The 20,281-nt window shown below is 29.5% G+C and overlaps 1 protein-coding gene across 8 annotated transcripts in view; it reads left to right on the forward strand.

The window, feature by feature from the left end:
• Positions 1-20,281, forward strand: part of ATRNL1 (attractin like 1) — an 842,256-nt gene that overhangs the window by 349,562 nt on the left and 472,413 nt on the right. For all 8 annotated transcript variants that reach the window (XR_004269856.1, XR_004269857.1, XM_032281122.1 and 5 more), the window contains 3 exons: positions 1,104-1,198; positions 6,336-6,414; positions 8,652-8,809. Coding sequence is in view for 6 of the 8 variants with exons in the window: in XM_032281122.1 (XP_032137013.1) it covers positions 1,104-1,198; positions 6,336-6,414; positions 8,652-8,809 (332 nt within the window). In the remaining 2 variants the exon portion in view is untranslated. The remainder of the gene's footprint in view (positions 1-1,103; positions 1,199-6,335; positions 6,415-8,651; positions 8,810-20,281) is intronic.

Genomic DNA, 20,281 nt, shown 5'->3' on the forward strand with positions numbered 1-20,281 from the left:
ACATTTTTATTTTTTATTGTATCTCCAGGGCCTAGAATATACTGGCACATTGAATTTCCTCTGCATTTTTTTAGCAGTCAGATGAAAATTGGAACTATGACCTATAGCATAATTCTCATTATCAGATATAAGGATGCCTATCAATTCTTATACAAAATGTTGCCTTACACTAAATTGTACAAGAAATATATAGGGTGAATCCTATAAAGTATGCAAGTAAGCATAGGAATAATGCCTGAATAGTTTAAAAAATAAATTCAGTTATTGTAATTCTATCTATATGTTCTATATTAATACTTTTTAATGGTTAAGTGTATAACATGAAAGATATGTATCCTAAAGATGGAAGTCATCTCTATTTCTTTAATTTGAAATAATTTTTATAAAGGTAGCAGTATAATGTTATGAGCAATACATCACCCTCATGTAATATGCACAGCCACCCATGACCTATAACATGTAAATGTTTCACCATTATGTATGGACAGAATTAAGGATATCTTTTCCCAGAATCATTGTGAATAAAGGTCATATCTGTAAAATGATGTTTATCATAGAATCTGTAACATAGAATTTTAAAATTACTAAAAGTAGAAGTGACCACAATAGAAAATCAAGTAAATGCATTACAGTATATGATGAAATATTACTTAACCATCAAAGTTTATGTTTTCAAAGAATTTTGAGTTTATGAAAGTTATAGTTTTATGAAAATCTCTTTATAGCTACAGAATTCTCATTGGAATAAAATGCACCAAAATGTTAACTGTATTTCCCTCTATTTATAACATTATAGATAATTTTAATTTTATTCTCTTAATTTTGTATAGTTTCCAAAATGTCTATAATGTTTTGTTGTAGTTTTATAATAGAATCAGAAATAATAAACATAATTTTTAAGGGATTCGTACTTCTTCCATAACTATGTTTTGCTTTCTGTTGATTGATGACAAAAATTTATGTTTTATTAGACTTGAATAGACCATTAGTATTTAATGATAATCATTTTTAATGTGAGTGTACAATATATTATAACCTAACTTTTGCTTTTTAGACAGTTTTTAAAGTACATCTCAGGATTGTACTTTTTCTTCCCCCTACAGACAGTCTTTTGATTGATTATCAGTTTACCTTCAGCTTATTACAGGAAGATGATCGCCACCATACTGCTATAAACTTTATAGCAAACCCAGAACAGGTGAGGAAAGTGTGTTATCTTTTAAAGTATAATTATACTAGTGTCAATGGACACAAGTTTTTTTTTTTTCATCTTTCATTGTGATTTTACCTCTTGTCAGAATTATCACATTGTAGTGCCATTGTAGAAACTACTAATCCTGATAATTTTTTCTGTCTATGTGATTCAATAATTTGTGAGTTTGATATTACAGATTTTGCAAATATATATATATAAAGACAGAGTCTCACTTTGTCCCCCAGGCTGGAGTGCAGTAGCTCCATCTCAGCTCACTGCAACCTCCGCCTACGAGGTTCAAGCAATTCTTCTGCTTTAACCTCCCGAGTAGCTGAGATTACAGGCGTGCACTAGCATGTCCAGCTAATTTCTGTATTTTTCGTAAAGACGGGGTTTCACCATATTGGCCAGGCTGGTCTCGAACTCCTCACTTTTCCTGCCTTGGCCTCCCAAAGTGCTAGGATTACGGGCATGAGCCACCGCGCCCAGCCAATAGCCCTATATTTTAAATTTTGTATTATTTCTCTCTTTATATATTCTTGAAACAAAATTTATGCCTATAATTATACAAACACAGATTGTTCTTATTTTAAAAATAAAACTCATGAATTCAAAGCACACTATATTAATATATTTTCCTTTTTTTAATACTATTTCATAGTAATAGGTTTTTATTGTCTTTTTACTAAGTCCATACTTTGAGTTATATGAATGATGGCTTCTTTAATGAAATTATCACATCATTGATAAAATTGTATGAGCTTTTGAAGTTTAAAATATAAAAGATTAATTGTGAATTTTAATATCAATCCATCGATTCAGTAAAACACTCTTAGGTTGTCTAGAAATAACACACATATATTGCTATCCATCTGAGACTTTATTAAGTTTAAAATCCTGAGAATGGAAATGTCAACCATAGAGTTTAGTTGGGTTAAATTTTAGTTCTTTTAAAACTAACACTCCTACATTTTAAATGAAGTTATGTTAAATATAAGTAATATTCTTATGATGAATTAATCCATATTGTTAAATTCATGTCATGTATTTAATGGTTTTTCAAATAGGTGAAACTTCTAAATATATTAACATCTTGACATTTCCCAGCTTCTTTCCTTTTAATATAGTTCATTGGACTTGCTGACAAAAAATATAATTTCTTAAATTTTTCTTTTCCAGTAAAATAGCATTCTGCCTCACCCCTCACCAAAATAAGAACAGTTCATTTCACATTTTATGTTACTCTTTATTCCCTAGACTTTAAGAAAGACTATATTCTTGGGGAATGCATTTAAAATTTGACTTTTAAATAAGGAGTCCAAAGATATTTTGTTTCAAATACAAGCCTTCTTTTCCTGATTATCTGTTTCTATAAAGATATATTAATAATCTCAGAAACTACATTTATAAATGTGATAAAGTTTTTATACTTGAATTATAATTACCATTGGTTTTTTTATTAGTAAAATATACACAATGTAAAACATATTTGAATCAATTTAGGTGTATAATTCAATGGTATTAAGTATATTTACAGTGTTGTGCAATCATCACCATCATCCACATGTGAAACTTTTTCATCATCCCTAACAGAATCTCTAGATTTATTAAGCAATAATGTCTCATTACACACTTCTCAGCAGCCCCTTTATTCACTCTCCATCTCTATGAATTGGCTTACTCTAGGTACCTAATATAAGTATAATAATTTGTCCTTTTGTATCTGGGTTATTTCACTTAGTGTGTTTCCAAGGTTCATCCATGTTGTAGCATGTATCATAAGTCAGTATTTACCTTTGGTTTCTTGATTGTTAATAATAATTCTAAACCTGTGAGGTTGTTTGAAGATCTAAAAAATGTAATGTATGAGGGATGTCTGACTTAAAATTTGAAAATGAATAGTATTCCTCCTCAGTATTATCCATAGTGTCATATACTTATGTCCAGATTAACCATAATTCTAGTTTGCTTCTGCCTTCCCCATTTTCTCCTTTAATTTCCAGCAATTCAAAGTGCTTTCCAATGTCCTAGCTTTGTTTTACTTTCTACTATCTTGTCCAGTTGAAGCCAAGAAACCAGACACGTGTTCTGTGAAACTTAAGGATGCAAAACTGTCATGAGAGGCATAACTAAGAATGCTTATATTATCATTTTGTGCAACCCCCTTTAATTAAAGATATATTCACCTGGGAATAATCTCTGAAATTATTATGTATTATTGGCCAACCCTTCTTATTCTATAAGAAAATAATAATAAAAAGTAGATACCTTAATTATGTATATATTTCCTACATTCTGACTGATTTAATTTTAACTCACTAGCCATCACTTCTAGCTAGTGCTTTCATGTGAACAATTTCTGGATAGGTTTCTGTATAACATTATTTTGTCAAACTTATCCATATTTAACCAACAATGTTCTAAATCACTGATTTTATCATTTACTGGGATAACTACAGTGTCACTTTTTCAGTACAGCTTTTTAAACCCTAAATGCTTTTTATATGGCTTTAGTTATGGTACCATATAATTCAGCAATGCCTAAACTTGGAATTGATAGAGAATGAACTAAAAGTTCAAAAACAGTTTTATAGGTTTTTTAATATCAATTGGAAATTTTGTGTGACATTTTAGCAACAACAGTTATGCTAATATTAATCTCATCCAGCATAAGGTACACATAATTAAGAAGAGGCAATTTCAAGAGAAAAGAAAGATTTAAGCTTCCTTAAGGGTACAATGTTTTCACCATGCTTTACTTTCATAAAAAAGTTATTTTGGAACCACTTCATTAATAGTAAAAAATCCACTCCTGAAAGCATGCTTTTTTCTTTTTTTATTTTGTTTTGTTTCATTTTTTGAGTTCCCAGTCCTCTGGGTGAAGATGAAGATGAAGAAAGAGGAGAAAAAGAATATACCATGTCACTACACCTAATATTGATAACAACAACACTACAATTATAAGCACTATGGGCTGAAACCAAAGTTTATCAGAAATTACTTCATTTAATGCTCATAAGAGCTTCTTGAGGGAGGTAATTATATCCCCATTTTAGAGATTAGAAAAGTGATTTTTGGAAAGGAAAAGTAATTTCCCCCTAATCAATCAGCCTGTACATTAAAGACCTAAGATTTCAAAGGTTATCTGACTCTTCACTAATTCTTTTCGTTGCTTCATGAAAATTATTTACTGAATATAAAAGTGTTATTGGATTCAAGTCTGGTTAGTTTATTATGATGACATAAATCAATATTTGCTACCAGATATCTCCCTTTAATTTCTGGATTTTCCTTAGGACTACATTATGTATATTTTGAAGTATATTTTGTATACCACAACTGAACAACACAATCTATTGAACAGATCTATCTGCTTACTGAAATAAAAGTATTCTGCATTTATTGCTGCTGTCAGAGTTACTCAATTGTTTTTCTGGCCTTCCATTGAATTTATGCCAACTCTGTGTTCACTTATATCTTCAAAGAAATAGGAAAATCCCAATAGGTTTGATGTTTTGTGGCATGTGCTGCATAAGGGTTCTTAACAGCTTGTCAATAGAATTCAATATCAATTGATAATCAATAGAAAATAAGAAGGAAGTTCCTTCTTACATTTGTGGCCATTTATGAATATTACTATGATGCATAATGCAATATCCTTCTGAATTACTTTATGTATTTTAAATCCAAAGTTTTATTTTTCTTTGACTCCTTCAGATTTTCAAATGCTATCTCCACAATATTACTCTGCACTACCCTGAAAAATATGCATGACAATCACTCAACCTTAAAACAAATTTTATTTTACATACTCTTTCAAGATGATCATTCTTCTTGAAATCTTATTTGCCTCCTGGAAACTGTGAGAATATCATTTGATGGATATGGAACACTGTTACTAGTTCTTCATAGAGGCTAATCTGTACTTCCACGTAGGGAAATCATTAAGAGTAGATGTTATTTGGAGGTGTAAGATTGGGGATTACACATCTTTCAAATGGGATAGCCATCCCACATCATCAAGCAGCCTTTACCTTTTATGATGTTCCTTATTTATCCTGCTATTCATGAGGAAAAGGCCATTTGCTTGTCAGTTTTTCCCTAAGACTGTTATATCAGAAAAGGGGAATTTAGTTGCTTCCATATTTACTTTCTCCTACGAGCCACTCAGAATTGGGAAGGTTTTTTTCCTATTGGCTTAGCTCCTTTATCATTCAGAAAAATAGTAAAACTAATAAATTAACATATTTCCTATCTTTTACTCCATTTCACTAGCTACATCTTAGCAGTATAGATTTTTCTACAGGGTTTTGTAGAGAATATTTAAAATAAAGCATAATACACTCAGTATCTGAAGCTAAACTTACTCATTATGAACATCATTCTTTGCCTTTCCACAGGAACAAATAGTTGTAAACATACCTACTTTCTGCTCCTTACCTCTTAGAGTAAGAACATCACAATAACATTTAAAAAAAACCTCTTAGGCATATTTCCCTGAAATTAAATGGAAAGAGTCTGTACTCTACTAATGAATGACAAGAAGCGGGTTGACTGACATAAAATTAAATTCTCAGTGTTCCTCTGTATAGCAGTGGAAACAATGTGATCTGCTGGTTTTTTGGAGTAGGTTAATCATTTTTATCTGAAAGTTTTAGTTTATGTATGTGATTTTCCCACTAGAAAATATGGATGTAATAATAAAAATATACACCTAACAAGAAATCTTTTAACAAAATAATCTTATATTGTTATAAAATTACTTGGGACTAATCCAAACCTATATCATTTAAACTCAGCAAAAAGAATCAAAATACAAATACTCAATTTAAACTAAGCTTAGTTTACAACTAAGCAAAGAGGACTCAAATAAAAATATTAAATTACAGGAGCCTCTGGCTTACATACAAAAGGCCAAATTATGATAAAGAAAATAAATGAGAAACTTGAAATCTACTTTTGAATTTATTACACATTTCTTCATTAAAATGTATAAATGGCATCTACATATATTCAGCTGAATATTTACAAAATGTATAGAGTTTAAGAAATAAAACAGATGTAATTAAATCAGTAGACTAAATCATATATATCTGGTGTAATTTTTATTTTTTAACCTTAATATTTTCTTTTCTGATAGTCAAACAAAAATCTGGATATATCAATTAATGCGTCAAACAACTTTAATCTCAACATTACGTGGTCTGTCGGCTCAACAGGTAAAAAAATGTTGATGTTATACCTCCTCTACATGTGTTCCTATCTGGAAGTTGTTCTAACATTATCTTCTACTGCTAATTAAATAAATGAAATTTTTAAAATATTATATGCCATTATTATTTTGCTGTTACTGATAAAAATAATAAGTAGAGAAAAGAGAGCTTCATTATTTTGTTAACTTTCTCCTTTATTCAATTAAAATTAGATAGGTAACAAATATTATACACTAAATTAAATTTTTAAATGACAATGTTATAAACTGTGATTTTAATTAAGATAAATTGCTTCTTTAATGACTAGAGACTGAAATTTCAATTATTTGATTCACTACTGAAAATATAAATGTAATTATTAACCTTAATATTTATATAAAACAATGAAATTCTTCTGTGCATACTGATTAAAGTGATATCTATTATTATCAAGCTTAGAAAATATGACCCCTTGTCAGCTTCAGGGCTCAGAGGAGTTAAAAAACACATAATATGTGTTTCATAATAAGGTTAATAAATTTAAATTACTGACTTAAAAAGCACGTCTGAGAAGCTGTTCAAATTTTAATGTTGAATTATGAAATGTATTCTTACTTTTTTTTTTGAGACCGAGTCCTGCTCTGTTGCCAGACTGGAGTACAGTGGTGCAATCTGGATTCACTGTAACCTCTGCTTCCTGGGTTCAAGCGATTCTTCTGCCCCAGCCTCCTGAGTAGCTTGGGACTACAGGTGCACACCAACTTGCCCAGCGAATTTTTGTATTTTTAGCAGAGACGGGATTTCACCACGTTGGCCAGGATGGTCTCAATCTCTTGACCTCATGATCCACAGGCCTCAGCCTCCCAAAGTGCTGGGAATACAGACATGAGCCACTGTGCCCAGCCCTTCTTACTTTAATTTTAATTTTATTTTTACTTTCATTTAAAAATGTTATTGCTATCTCGTTTTCTATATCAAAGGTATACTATTGCATAAATGTGCTGGAAGTTGTTTCTTTTTTTTATAGAAAATTCATAGATTCTTAGGAGTTTGTATTTTATTTCTGAAAATTAAGTCATTGTGCTATTTTCATAGGTAGAACATTATGGATATATAAAATTCAAGAATTAAGAGATCTTTTGCAATTTGAGAATTTATATATTACACTTAAGAAATTAAAATCCAGGCAAATTGACATTTTGTTGCTATTAGTGCCAAACATATAGTAAAATGTTGGCACTGTGGGTTTTATTAGTGAAAATTTATAACAACTTATCCTGTTAATTTGAAAGTTATTTCTGACCAGTAAAAAACTGTAAGGGTTTAAAAATCTATCTACAAAATGTCTGTAATACATTTCTAATCACTTTAGAACGATGATTTTAGCAAGCAAGAAATCATAGGTTCTTTCAGAGTCCCAGACCAAACCTCAGAAATTTTTGTTTATTGGGTTTGGAGATGTAGCCATGGAATCTGCATTTTATAAAAGCACACAAGGTGATTATGGAATAGATGGTTAGTTAAAAATTAATTCAGTTACCTGGTATACTAATTCTACTTATTTTTACTATTGATTAAGGTGAAAATACTGCTAAGATTGTTGGAAATGCTTTGTTCTATTTCATTAACTTCGGTAAATGCTTATTGAGCACTCAATAGGTATTTAACTAATTGAGCATTTAGTGCCTGTTTTAAATTATGGCCTCCACCCAATTTATTTAAAGCAGTGATTGTTCAATTTGTGGTAAGACAAATAAATTGATTTTTTTTACATTTTTAAATTGGATTGAGACGCACAAAAGTATGATCTGATTTGTTTTGAAATGCTCTGTGGACTTGTAAACAGAATGAGCTCATTTTCTAGAGTCATATGTACTTGAGTTCCAAAGAGGAGTTTACTGCTTAGTAGCTATAAACTTGGGGCAAGTGCTTTAATCTTTCTGAGGCTCAGGTTTGAATCTGAAAAATAGAGTTAATAATACCTCTGGGATATTATTGTTTTAAAAAAATATTATAAAGTCTCTAAACCAGTGCCTAGTACATGGCACTTAATCGGTAGCATTTTTAAAAATAACTTTTATACTAAATTTATTTCCATCATATTTATGTCAAACTTATTTTCTTTAATTCAAAATTATAAACATGAGTATATTTTGATAATTATAATTTTACAAGAGCAATTATAAAAAGCCAAGTGTAATATGCATTTTAAAATTCATAAAGATATTTCCTAATATTAATTATTTAAATTATTTACATTTTAGCTGGAACAATATCTGGGGAAGAGACTCCTATAGTTTCCAAGAATAATATAAAAGAATACAGAGATAGTTTTTCCTATGAAAAATTTAACTTTAGAAGCAATCCTAACATTACATTCTATGTGTACGTCAGCAACTTTTCCTGGCCTATTAAAATACAGGTAAGTGTTAAAAGTATTTACTTCTAATGACCTTCATTTCATTAAAAAAAGAATGATGCTTTTGTCCAAAGTGATGGTACATATATATTTCTTGACTTGACTAATACTAAAACTGTATTGACCTTTGATAAATAAGGTCTGTGAATGTCAGTGATGATGAATTTTTCCATAAAATACTCATGGAACCCACAAACTCTATATTTAAATATTTCAGTGATTATTATGTACTAAGAAATGCAGCAAAACCTGAAATAACTGAAATGTTTTGATTTTCTGATTTATTATATACTTTAAGCGAGGGTTAAATAAATAGCCTTCTCATATAAGCCCACTTGAAATTATTTTCTGTGTTTAAGTAATCTTATTTTTACTTTAGCACATTCTGAAAATAATCTGATCTTTCATTAAAGATTTAGAATTAACAGTATTTAAGTTACCTCTTTAAGATCCATTACCTCACATCATTAATTTCCTAATCTATATTATATATGTGTTTTTCATTTCATTTTTGTTATGGTTACTGAAGACTTCAGATTTACTTCTAGAAAAGAATTGGAATATTCTTTCTATCTTGTAGTCAAAGTTTATGTTCTTAATTTATATTATTTTCATGAAGGAAAAGCCTATCTGTTGGAATGTTGGGATTTATTCATTCCTTTACAAATGATTGATTAATTTACATTAATTATTTGAGCAGCATATATATATATATATCCATCCCTGTTCATGGCTTCTGTCTTTTAAAATCTTAAAAAGATTTTCAGATCATCCCTTCCCTATGTATTAATAAATTACAGTATATGCTCTGTAACTAGAAATGTTTGCAAGTTTTATTTATATTAATTTCTATAAGATTTGTGGAAAGAATGAGTAATTTTTAAAATCATGTTTACTGGAAAAAGTTTTTCTTCTTATTTTTAAGGTTGATTTAACACTTAAGGTAATTACTGAACTGTTCAAGAAATATGAGTATAAATTACCATTTGGTAAACTTTTGGAAATTAATTTGAGAAATTTACTTCTTCATTGTATAGTGATTGATTTAGATGTTGACACAGTAAGAAAAATACCATAAATATTTTGTCTTTAAAATTTTAACATTGAGGATATGTAACTTTATTTCCTAAGATTCATAGAGAAATATTTATCAAATTTCACTTCTTTTATTCAGTGATGTTTGAAAGGGAAAGGGTTCATCTATACAATTTACTAAATAGTAATTAAAATTGATATAATTATTATATTTTAAATTGTTTCCTGTCTTTTATTTCTCATTTATATAATTTTGAAAAAACCCATTACATAGTTATTTTAGAATGTTCTTGTGGTTAGAAATTAAATTTCTAAATTGGGCTTTTTGAGAACTTATTCTTCTGGAAGACAAATCAAAATTTGTGTAATGAGGTTGAAATACTCCACTCTCGGAAAATAATACAGGGTGGAAAATAATTGAGGTGGACAAGATATGTGGGCCTAATTTCTCCTCTTTATTAAACTCATACATTATGCCTAAGAATATGATATATTAAAGCAAGAAGTATTAATATGTGTGCTTATTTATAAAACTATAATAAACTTTATACAAAACACAGTAAAATTATTTTAATTATGATTTTAAACACTAGCAGCCATCATTATACTCCCTTTCAATAAATTCATAAGTTTTCCAAATTCCACCTACAAGTGATATCATGCAATATTTGTCTTTGCGATTGACTTGTTTATTTAGCATAATATCCTTCTGTTTCTTCTGTATTGTCATAAATGGCCAGATTTCCTACTTTTTAAAGGCTGAATAATATTCTATTGTTGTGTGTGTGTGTGGATGTATATAAATACATATTATATATATGAAACATATAGACATAAATATCACAATTTCTTTATGCCTTCATCTATCCATGGACACAACTCGTTTTTATATTTTGGCTATTGCAAATAATGTTTCAAAAAATGTGAGAGTGCAGCTGTATCTCTGAGATACTGATTTCATTTAATTTGAATATATCCTCAGTAGTGGGATTGCTGGATCATTGGTAGTTTTATTTTTAATTTTTTGAGGAACTTTCATACTGCTTTACATAATGGCTGTACCAATTTACATTCCACCAATTGTGTGTAAGAATTTCCATTGCTCTACATCTATTCTAACACTTGTTATCTTTTGTATTTTTGATATTGGCCATCATAACAGCTGTGAGGTGATATCTCATTGTGGTTTTAATTTGGATTTCTAAGATAATTAGCAATGCTGAGCACCATTTCATATACCTATTGGTCATTTGTATATCTTCTTTGGAGAAAACTATAATCAGGTCCTTTGCCCATGTTTTAAATTGGGTTTTTGTTTTCTTGCTATTGAGTTTCATGATTTCCTTACATATTTTGGATGTTAACTCTTTATTGAAGGGATTGTTTGCAAATATTTTTTTCTATTCTGCAGGGTGCCTCTTCAGTTTGTTGATTGTTTTCCTTTGCCGTGCAAGGAAACTTTTTTCACTTTGATGCAGTCCCACTTGTTTATATTTGCTTTTGTTGCCTGCATTTCTGGTATCATATCCAAAAACATCATTGATAAGGCCAGTGTCAAGGAGCTTAGTCCCTTTATTCTGTTTAGGATTTTTATAATTACAGGTCTTATATTTACATCTTTAATTCATTTTGAGTTGATTTTTATGTATGATATAAAGTAGGATTAGAATTTCATCTTCTGCATATAGATATCCCAGAGTTGCCATTTATTGAAGAGACTATCTTTTCCTCATTGTTTATTCCTGGCACTGAGTCAAAGATCAGTTGACCCTGTGTGTGGGTTTATTTCTAGCCTTTCTATTCTCCTCCACTGTTATTAATGTATTTTTATGCCAGCAACTTACTGTTTTGATTACTATAGATTCTTAATACAGTTGGAAATCAGGAAGTATGATGCCTCCAGCTTTGTTCTTCTTTTACAAAATTTCTTTGACTATTTGCAGTCTTTTGTGGTTCTTTTTGAATTTTAGGAGTTTTTTCTATTTCTGTGAAAAATGTCATTGGAATTTTGATAGCAATTGTATTGACTCTGTAGATCACTTTGGGTAGTGTGGCTGTTTAAACAATGTTAATTCTTCCAATCAATGAACATAGGATAGTTTTCCATTTATTTTTGATGATTTCAATTTCTTTCATCAGTGCTTTATAATTTTCAGTGTGCAGGCCTTTCATTTCCTTGGTTAAACTTAAGTATTTTATTCTTTATTCTATTGTAAATATGATTGTTTGCTTTTTTGTTTTGGAGAGTTCATTGTTAATGTATAGAATTGTAACTGATTTTTGTATGTTGATTTTGTATCCTGCAACTGGACTGAGTTTATTAGTTTTAACAGTTTACTGGTGGCCTCTAGGGTTTCCTGTGTATGAGAACATGTCATCTGCAAACAGAGACAAGTTTTCTTCTTCTTTTCCAATTTGGAAGCCTTTTATTTTTCCTTGTCTACTAGTTGTGTCTAGGTCTACCAGTACTACATTGAAGTAGTGAAACTGGGCATTCTTTTATCTTTCCTAAAATTAGAGGAAAAACTTTGTGCATTTTGCTGTAGTGTGGGATGTTAGATATTGGCTTGTCATATATGTTCTGTATTGTTTTGAGGTACATTTCTTTTAAACCTAATTTGTTGAAAGTTTTTTTTTTATCACAAAACAGTGTTAAATTTTGTCAAATGCTTTTTCAGTGTCTATTGAGATGATAATATGATTTTTATTTCTCATTCTGTTAATGTGGTATATCACATTTTGGTTCAGATATTTTGAACCATCCATGCATCCCTGGGATAAATCCCATTTGATCATGTTTTATGATACTTTTAATGTGCTGTTGACTAAAATGTGGTTGACTAGCATTTTGTTTAGGATATTTGCATTTATGTTCATCAAGGACATTGGCTTATAATTTTTTTCCCCATATGTTCCCTATGGTAAGCTGTGGTACAACAGTATTTATGTATTTACTTGTTTGTTTTCCCTCTTACTGATATTTTACTATTGTATTTATTTTTTAAATAACAGAATACAGCATTATTAACTATAGTCACCATGTTGTACAATAGAAATTTTCAACTTAATCCTATTTAACTAAAATTTTGTATCCTTTTACCAACATCTCTGAAATGCTATTGATTTTCTTTTCTTGTAGTCTCTTTGTCTGACTTGAGTGTCAGAGAAATGCTGGCCTTATGGCATAAGTTTGGAAGGGTTCACACTACTTCATATTTTTGGAAGAGTTTGAGATGGCTTGGTGTTAATGCTTTAAATGTTTGTTAGAATTCACCAGTGAAGCCATCTATTCCTGGGCTTTTCTTCGTTGGAAAGTTTTTTATAACTGATTCAATCATCTTAGTTATTGTTGGTGTGATCAAGTTTCCTATTTTCACATGATTCAGTTTTGGCAAGTTGTATTTTTCTAGGAATTTTTTCATTGTTTTCTAAGTTATGTAGTTTGTTGGCATAAAATTGCCCATAGTCATTTCTTATGACCTTTTGGTATCTATGGTGACAGTAGTAATGCCTCCTTATACATTTATAATTTGTTTAAGTCTTGTCTCTTTTTTCCCTGGCTAGTCTTGTGAAATATTTGTCAATATTTAAAATTGTTTTAAGAACCAGCTGTTTATCTTTTCTATTGTTTTTCTATCCTGTATTTCATTTCTGCCATGATCTTTATTATTTCCTTCCTTCTGCTAACTTTAGGCTTCATTATGGAACAATTCTGTTGCCATTTATTGTAAGGCAGATCTAGTAGTGATGAATTTCTTCAGCTTTTGCTTCTCAGCTTTTATTTCTCCTTCATTTCTGAAGAACAGCATTGCCAGGTACAGTATTCTTGGTTGGCAGTATTTTTCTTTCAGCACTTTAAATATATCATCTCACTCCTTACCTGTGAGGTTTCTGCTGAGAAATCTGTTGATATCCTCAGAAGTATTCTCTTGTATGTGGTGGGTCATGATCTGATTCCGAGGTGCCTTAGTGAAGTCATTTTTGGATTGAATCTGCTTGGTGATGTTCAGCTTCATGGATCTAAACATCCATATATCTCATAAGATTTGGGAAGTTTTGAGCCATTAATAGATGCCTGGAGGTTAGGGACTGTGGTGGGTGAAATAGAGGAGGGATGGAAGGAAGATATAGAGGTTTTTAAAGAGTATCATTAGGGATCTTATGATGTTTTTAATGTTTTTTTCATGTTAATGAGTTTTGGAGAGAATTAAAATTAGTTGATATCATAATGAATAATCCTTGTCTTATTAAACTACTATTTAATTATGCACTTTGCATCACTGCACATCAAACAAAACCTTCTCTTTTCCATCCTATACATATATTATAGGCATCAAAAATGGAGGATAATTTTAAGCAGAAGTGTCTTCACCCTTCATTGGAGCATCAATTTCTATATATATTCATTTGCAGCGAAGGAGAACAGAAAACAGATTATAAATATGATTAGAGACAAGTTGTAAAGTTGTAGAATATTTATGTCTTTTTCAATTATTGTCATGAAATGCTGCTATTATTTATATATATTAGGTAATGTATTTTGAAAATTAGGAAGTTAATATGTAGCAAAACACCTTTAAACTAGACCTATCAGTTTGTCAGTTATGTCAGCAATGATTCTAGTTATTGTCAATGGAAGTAATCCAGTGTCAATTATTATTTCTTAGTCCTTATAGTATTTAATTCTCGGTGGCATATCTCACTGATTTCTTTTCTCCATTTGGATTAACTGTTTTTTCAATTTCTGTTGCATCTGTCTTTCCCATATTTGTAATTTCAGTCAAGTCATTCATTCATCTGAGCTTCAATTATCCAATCTATAAAATGAGGATTACTAATAGTACTTAATTATTGGGTTATCATGATGATTAAATGACATAGTAATGTGAAACAAAACTATAGCTATTACACTGTAATAATTGTTCTAAATTATTACAAATTGGTATTTAAGAGAGTTTTTGATCTTCTCATTATTTACCTTACCTATTTAAAAATTTCCCATAATATTTAAGATAAATTTACTCCTTTATCTTTTACTGATGTATATTTGGTTGATTAGTTCTACTACAAGTCATACAAAAATTATAACTGCTTATCATAACAAGCAAAGACAAATTATTTAGTTTTATTCACTTTTGTTTCACATCTTTCTACAGTGAGAGTTTAAATCAGTGATTTTAGAACTTTTATTTTTTCTAATATATGCTCTACAGCTATAAATTAACCTCTCTGCACCGCTTTGATCACATTTTATACATTTTTATATGTTGTATATTCATTTTTATTTAGTCCAAAATATTTCCTGATTTTTCCCTGTGATATTTTCTTTGATATGTAAGTTATTCTGAAATGTCTTATTTAATTCTCATATACTTTGGAATATTTCCAGTGTCTACTTTTAATTAATTTCCAATTCAGTTTTCACTATTGTCAGAGGAAATCTATGGTTTTAATCCTCTTTATTTTATTAAGGCTTTTTTGGGCATATATTTTATTTTGCAGAAAATCCATGTGCTTAAAAAGCAAAGTGCCTTCTGCTCTTGTTATTCTTTTAATGTCATTTGGATATTTATTTGACTGTTATTCAGTGTCTGAGATTATTGATGATTTTCTTTCTACTTCTATCAATTACTGAAAAGATTATGGAGATTTCCAATTATTTTTGGTGATGTGTTTCTTTTTTTTAATATTGTCAGATTTTCTTCTTGTTTTTTGAAATTGTAGTAGTTTGTGCATGTACATTTACATAAAGGGTCCCTTTGCTGAGACTTTTATTTTTAGGAAATGTTCTTTTTTTATCTTTATTAAATCTACATATCAAACTACTTTCAGCTCCCCAGACATCTGTCCTCTCTCATTTATTTCTTTTTACTCATCATTTTTACATTCTGTATTTATTTCTTTCAAATGACCTTTCTGGCCTTCAGCTTATTAACTTGTGCCTAGCCTTTGTTTAATTGTGAATATAACCCCCTTTTATACCTAACAACTAGCAATTACTCTTTTCTTACAACTGGCATATTCAACTTATCAAAGTTTATTTATGTTTATTGTTTCACTTATTTATCCCCTATCAGCCCTTAAAGTCTTTTACAGAAGAAACTATATATTTTTAAAATATTTTTAGTACTTAGCTGAGGTAACTAAAGGAATAGTTTTTCAATTAAGAGATGAGTAACATATTTCTCTGGAGAAAGGAATGTATAGATAAAATATGCTTTCTTATTATACTCTTAAAAATGATTTAACATACAATGTAGATTATTAGTACAATAAAAGATTTCTCCCTTATATTTACAAAAAGCACATTGGTTTCTTATTTAATAATAACCAAAATTCTTTCTTTTCCCAAAATGAAATTTTATAGTAAGTTGTTTTGTTAGTTAAGTTTTTTTTACAAGAAACAGAAATCGTGCTTCACTAACAAACAGAAGGAAATATATTGTTAGCATAAAGTGTTGCTAACAATATGAAAGGGAAGAATAAATCTTCAGATTTTCAATACGCAGAAAGCTTTCAGTTCTAGCAGCTTTCAGTTATGTGCATTATTTGACATTTTTAACTGGGCATGCCTGCTGTATTGAATAAAATCTCATGATTTCTCCAACCCAACCTATAAATATTCACTCAAGATCTAAAATCTTAAGTGAATGAGTCCACTGGCAAATCTAGGTCACCTGTCTAACTTCCTCCTGACCTATAATGGTGCAAGAAAAAAAAATCTCCTGGAAAATAGTTTTTGACTTCTATGCTGGAAGGTATGGGACTTGGAGTCACAACCCCAATAAGGAAAAAATATCTGATGAAAGAATTATTTGTTTGGTCAGAAGATATTTGGTGATCAAAAGTCAACAAATACTCTTTATCATGAAAATATTACAGATTTGACTGGGAAATAATGTAATTGTTATTAAAGTAAGAAAGAAGGCTTCAGTTATGATTTTTAAAAAATGCAATTAATCTGCTTCACAGCGACTTATACGTAACATTTTTCATCAATGCCAGTTCTAATGTAGATATTCTTATCTTACTTCTGGGTGACAATTTTTCGCCCTCTCATTGTAAGCAGTAGGTATTAAAAACACAGGTTCTAAGTCAGACTACTACCTCAATTTGAAATTCTTTAATTACAAGGGTTTTTTGGTTGTTGTTGTTTAAGTTGCAGTCTTTCCATTTCTTCCCCTGTCAAATGGGAGATGATAATAGTACGTACCTTAATTAGTTTCTCTTGCTGTATAGCAAATTAGCACAAGCTTATCAGGTTAAAATAAGAATCATTTATTATTTTATAGTGTCTGTTGGTCAGGAATCTGGGCATGGGTTAACTGGGTCCTGTCCTCAAGGTTTCACAAGGCTGAAATTATGGTTTGTTGAGCTACAGTCTCATCAGAGGCAGAAGGGCTCCTGTTTGTTGGCAGAGTTCAGTGCATTGAAGTTGCAGGTCTTAGGTGTTTTTCTTGTTACTGTTAGTCAGGGGCTCTTAGCCCCTAGAAGATGGCCACTGTTTCCTGCCACATGACCCTCTCTACAACACGGCACTGTGCTTCTTTTAGGCCAGCTATACAATCTCTTTTCCTTTAAATCTCTTTCTTCAGTCTGTTATAATGGAGACTGATAAAATTCAATAATCATAAGAGTGACCATTCTACTACCTTTGGCATATAATGTAACCTAATCAAGAGAGTGACTTTTCCATTATATTCACAGATGCCACCTACTCTTAAGGGAAACACTATTACATATATAGAATTAAGATATTAGATATGTGTATATGTTTATATTTTGATTTAGGGTAAAAAAATGGAAAGTTATTTAATATGAAAATACAGTAAAAATATTGACTGAAATAATAATAATTTTAGTACTATAGTTTTATCAAAATAGTTTTTATATAAAATATATTTTATTACAATTTATATTATCAAATGTTTTCTCTCCTTACTACCTACCTCTTGTCCCTTTGTTATGTAAACCCTTTAGATTTTTATTTTATTTTTATTAATTTATTATTCTGTAAAACATTTTAGTATGAATTACGTGTGAGTCAAGCAATTATTATGGTATAAAGACTTCATGTGGGTAAAGACAATGATAATAACTGTTTAATTAAAAGGCAAGTTTTATCTTCTCAATCTGTCAGCATTATTGTTGCCAAAATTCACTGGTTCTGTTTTTCTTTATAATTATAAAGATGTTTGAGGAATAAATATCTTTGTTGAGGATTTTTAACATTTTTTGTTAATACTCAACCAAGATTTTGATAACTAATTGGAAGTTTTTTCTTTAATTGTTCCTAAGTATATATATATGTGTTGTAAAATTTTCTTGTAGTACCATAGTCTTACACCTCTGAATGGAATTCTGGAAATCAAGAAATGTTTTAAAATGTTAAATGCATAATATGCTTACTACAGTAGGCAATTTTAAGTTGGTGGCTATTTGTACAGAATTAATCAGACATTAATTTAGCCATTGAGACTCTCTGCCATCTAGACATATTATTTGATTAATTTATGTACTTTGGAAAACTATTTTAATCTAATGTAAATCAAACAAAAGTTTTCTTCATTGTCTTCAATAGAGTGTTTTATGTTTTAGGTTGCCAGTCTCTTTAGCATTTAAATTTCTTAAGGATTTAAGATCCTTTAGAAATTCTAGTTGTGATTGTGAGACATATAGCCGTGTTGTGTGATAAATGTTTCAATAATGTAGTAATTAAACAGGGGGAAAATCTTTTTGTTTTGGAATGCTGGAATCATGCCATTGAGTTCATTTGCATGAGTTTCTAATAGGAGATTTTATTTTGGTAGCACTTATTCTTCATGATTTATAATGCCATGCAATTAAATCTTGACAATAAAAAATAGAAAAAATTACTGCTTTAGCAGTAGTGCTAATAACTTCAAAAAAAGAAAGTGTATTGAACTTAAGTACTTTGTATTCTCCTATAATGCTGCTGTTCATCAACATTTTATATCATAGTTTAAATTAAATTAAATTAGATTGAGTCTAAATTACCTGTTTCTGAACAAACAGGTTTTGACAATACACTATTTTGTCGATCTGCAAAGTGATGTCATAATTTAGATTAGTTTTTTTAATGAGAATGATGCTAGGAATTATTCTTCAATTTGCAATTCTAACTTCCATTCTAGACTGGTTAATTTCCTTGCTAATATTGATGGAGTTATACAGAACAAAATGGAAGAAGAAGTGAAACCTAATACTGATGTTTATCACAAATAAATTAGCATTTTCAACATAGAGGAGTCATTTGAACACACACACGATATGGAAAACTACTGGTTAAGTCATTATTAAAGAGAATGTTTTATATTATAATTCAAAAAATAAGGCTATCAAAATCGTAATGATGAAGTTGCCCTTGTATATGTATTTTTTCAAAATGTCACATAGAATAATATTATTTATGGTTCTTGTCTTCCAAATTTTTATGTGCTTAAGGAAGTTATCATATGCATTTTCAAATATACCTTTTCTTTTTAAAAAAGTTTCAATTCTTTTGCCATTAAACCAACAAAGGGTGACATAAATTTAAAAGATAGTATTAGAAATTGTTAATCAATTTTATCAGTTAATTAAAGATGTATTAACTATGCTAATTAGAATTACAAATGTGAATAATACATAGCAAATATGTAAGAAACACATATAGAGAATGGCAGATTTTCTAAAAGCTATAAGATAATACTAGTTATGATAGGTACAAATGTTCTGGAGATTCAGACAAGCAAGATATGTTGCATTTATAAGACATTGACAGAATTGAGTAGTAAAACCAAAGACCATCTGGCTCACAAAGCTGCAAATATTTGCTGTCTGTTTCTTTTAAAAAAAGCTTGTTCACGCCTTATCCAAAATGTTTCCATTGTCTATTGCTGGAAATTTGGAGTTATTTGCATTTTAAAAAATTATAAGGTGATGAATATCTTTGTGTGCATTCATCTTTTATTTTGAAAATGATTTCTTTAAACATATGTACCAAAATAAAATTATTTGGTTAAAGCGTATAAACAAATTTATGATTGGATATTATGTACCAGGCATTATTCAAGGTATTTTACATGATTTAGCTCTGTTATTCCTAATTTATAATATATTTTTATTATCTAAATTTTTATAAATTAACAAAATAACTTGTTCAGTTTCATACAGTAGGCAATGGAATTGAGATATAAGACTGGCCATTTGACACCAGATCCCATTCTACTGCTATTAACTCACACTTGCTTTATTTTGCTATAATCTTATTAGTATTAGTATTAAGGCTGAAAATTTTTCCATTCATAAAATATTTACTGAGAAGAATTTATAAACAAACATACTTACATCTTATGACATTATTAAGAAAATTTGCCTTAGCTATAGACACTCTTCCATTTTAAACCCAAACTGGAAGTCTATAAAAGTCATTTGAAA

This window comes from Sapajus apella, unplaced genomic scaffold, assembly GCF_009761245.1.
Source record: "Sapajus apella isolate SASKATOON/1434 unplaced genomic scaffold, GSC_monkey_1.0 scaffold13, whole genome shotgun sequence".
Classification (NCBI taxonomy): domain Eukaryota; kingdom Metazoa; phylum Chordata; class Mammalia; order Primates; family Cebidae; genus Sapajus; species Sapajus apella.